The sequence below is a fragment of the Acanthisitta chloris genome, unplaced genomic scaffold, assembly GCF_000695815.1.
Source record: "Acanthisitta chloris isolate BGI_N310 unplaced genomic scaffold, ASM69581v1 scaffold21857, whole genome shotgun sequence".
In the NCBI taxonomy this organism is placed as follows: Eukaryota; Metazoa; Chordata; class Aves; order Passeriformes; family Acanthisittidae; genus Acanthisitta; species Acanthisitta chloris.
Genome location: NW_008682308.1, coordinates 16,313 through 18,384, shown reverse-complemented (window position 1 = coordinate 18,384; position 2,072 = coordinate 16,313). Strand labels below are relative to the sequence as shown.

Below are 2,072 nucleotides of genomic sequence, written 5' to 3'. Positions count from 1 at the left end.
ATTGCCCTGAGGGAGGGACAAGGTGATAAGGATCACTACCCCACCTGCTTTAACAGCTTGTGGAGATGATAATAGAATACATACCATTGGATACCCCCCAACACTGCAACCCAGGACACTTGGTTCCTGAGAGGTGCACACCTGACTTTACTGTAGTTAGCACTGTTACTCTGGCCCTCATTGTAAGAGGGGTCAGTGGTTTAAACTTCTGGCAGCATCAGCTGCCCATGAAGATTAAGAGTCTAGTAAAGTGATCAGGACATGCTGTCTTTTATTCTTCTCTCTCCTTCTGATTGAAAAGTCCTTCTGACCAGTATCTAAAGGGAGTACAGACAGGTAGTTAATCTGCCTTGGGTTTTGCTTCTAAAATCTGTTCTCCTAAGCATTAAATAATTTATGGTTAGACTCAGTCTTAAGGATCTTTTCCAACTTAAGTGATTTGTGGGTTTCTTTCTCTGGCAAACCTTTGATTCTTCATGCAGTTTTACCTGCAACTCTCTTGTCCAGGAGATTTCAGAGTGTGCCCAAGTTTCACTGCCTGAGAAGGTGCTTGTGTAGAGGCTTTTTGTGTACAGCCTTTGGGTCCCTGCAGCAAAATAAGGCAGATTTAGACCAAGAAGAGCTGTTGGAAAGCTTGTCTGGCTTAATGATTAACACCTTGCAATGCTATGAGACTGTCAGGACAAAGAGACCTCTGGACTCCTGAGCACTCCCAGAAGAAGCCAGCACTGGCCTTGCACTGAAACATCCACTTACTAGAGGATTAACTCTCTCAGGTAATTTGAATGAGTCTGTGTGTGTTTCCCCGGCTGCTTCAGCCTCCTGGCACTCTGCCTTAGTTGCCGTGAGCAGGAGAGATGCAGATCACAGGGATCTTTGATCCTGAAAAACCAGCACTGAACTTGCCAGTTAACAGAAGGAAGGAGAAATGCTGGGAGGGAATAGATATGTGTGTGCTGGCAGGGATTGCCTTTTCTCTGTCAAGACAAGTATCTGCCCTTGAGCGGCTGAGATCTTTCGGTCCACGCGCAGATCTGTTGCATATGATGCTAATGCTCAGTGGAGACCTGCTCAAATGGGCTTTCACAGACACGGCTGGCAACATTGCCTGGATCTGAAGTCTTATTTGGGCTCTAAATGGATAATGAGAGGACTAAAAGGCAAATGAAGTCTTGTCTTAATTTGCTGTTTGGTGAGGAAACCCCATTACTGGTCTCTCTGTGACCACGAGCAGCAAGGGATCAGGCAGCCAGCAAGCCTGTTGTTTCTCCTAAGTCCATGTCTGATGCTGCAGGGACACATGGAGTGATGCACAGCCAGAGAATGAGATCAGCATTTGGCTAGCATGAGGAAGGGAGTTAATGTAGTGAAAAGCTGTTCCACCCAGATGCAGGACAGAGAGCAGATTCCACGGTTTGGAAAGGTGTCAAACGCTGAGCAAATAGAAATGATGGCTTGCCAGTGGCAAAGCTACAGTGATGGAGGAGCTGGCTGGCAGAGCTCACCTTCCCTGCGGGAGGTGATGGGATCGCAGGGGAATCACAAGCTGACAGGTAGTTTGAATGTGACACTGTCCTTCCCTCCTTCCTTCTGCCTACGGAGAAGTTTGAAAATGCTGTTCATATGGCACCTTCATCTAGACAAAACAGGAGCTAGAGCTCCATGGTTCATGTTTTGACCCCCTGTTCTCTCTGTGACAGCCCTGTCTCTTCTGCTGGCAAAAATGTTCACTTTCCCTTGCAGGTTGGAGGGTGCCTGCTGTCCCATCTCTTCAGGACTTGCCAGTGCTGTCAGAGTTTGTACAAGTCCACCCCACACACAACACAGACTGTGCAGCATGTCCCTCCGTGAGCACGCACTGTCCCTCTTCCGCAGCGCGGTGGGCACTGTCCGTCCGGCTCCGATGCTGAAGAGAGCTATAAAGCTCCAGGGAGATGAGTGCCCTCAGCTGCTGGTAAAGGGCCAGGTCTTTCCAGTGAACAGGAACCTGTACCTGGTGGGTTTTGGCAAAGCTGTGCTGGGCATGGCAGCAGCAGCAGAGGAGATCCTGGGAGACCACCTCGTTCGGGGGA

At 49.0% G+C, this 2,072-nt stretch overlaps 1 protein-coding gene across 1 annotated transcript in view; it reads left to right on the top strand.

Annotated features, from left to right (window-relative positions):
- The first annotated feature begins 1,837 nt into the window (after nt 1–1,837).
- Nucleotides 1,838–2,072, top strand: part of GLYCTK (glycerate kinase) — a 4,317-nt gene continuing 4,082 nt past the window's right edge. Inside the window, 1 exon segment of the mRNA XM_009078490.1 lies at nt 1,838–2,072. This exon segment is cut by the window's right edge and continues 49 nt beyond it. Within this exon segment, the coding sequence (XP_009076738.1) occupies nt 1,838–2,072 (235 nt within the window).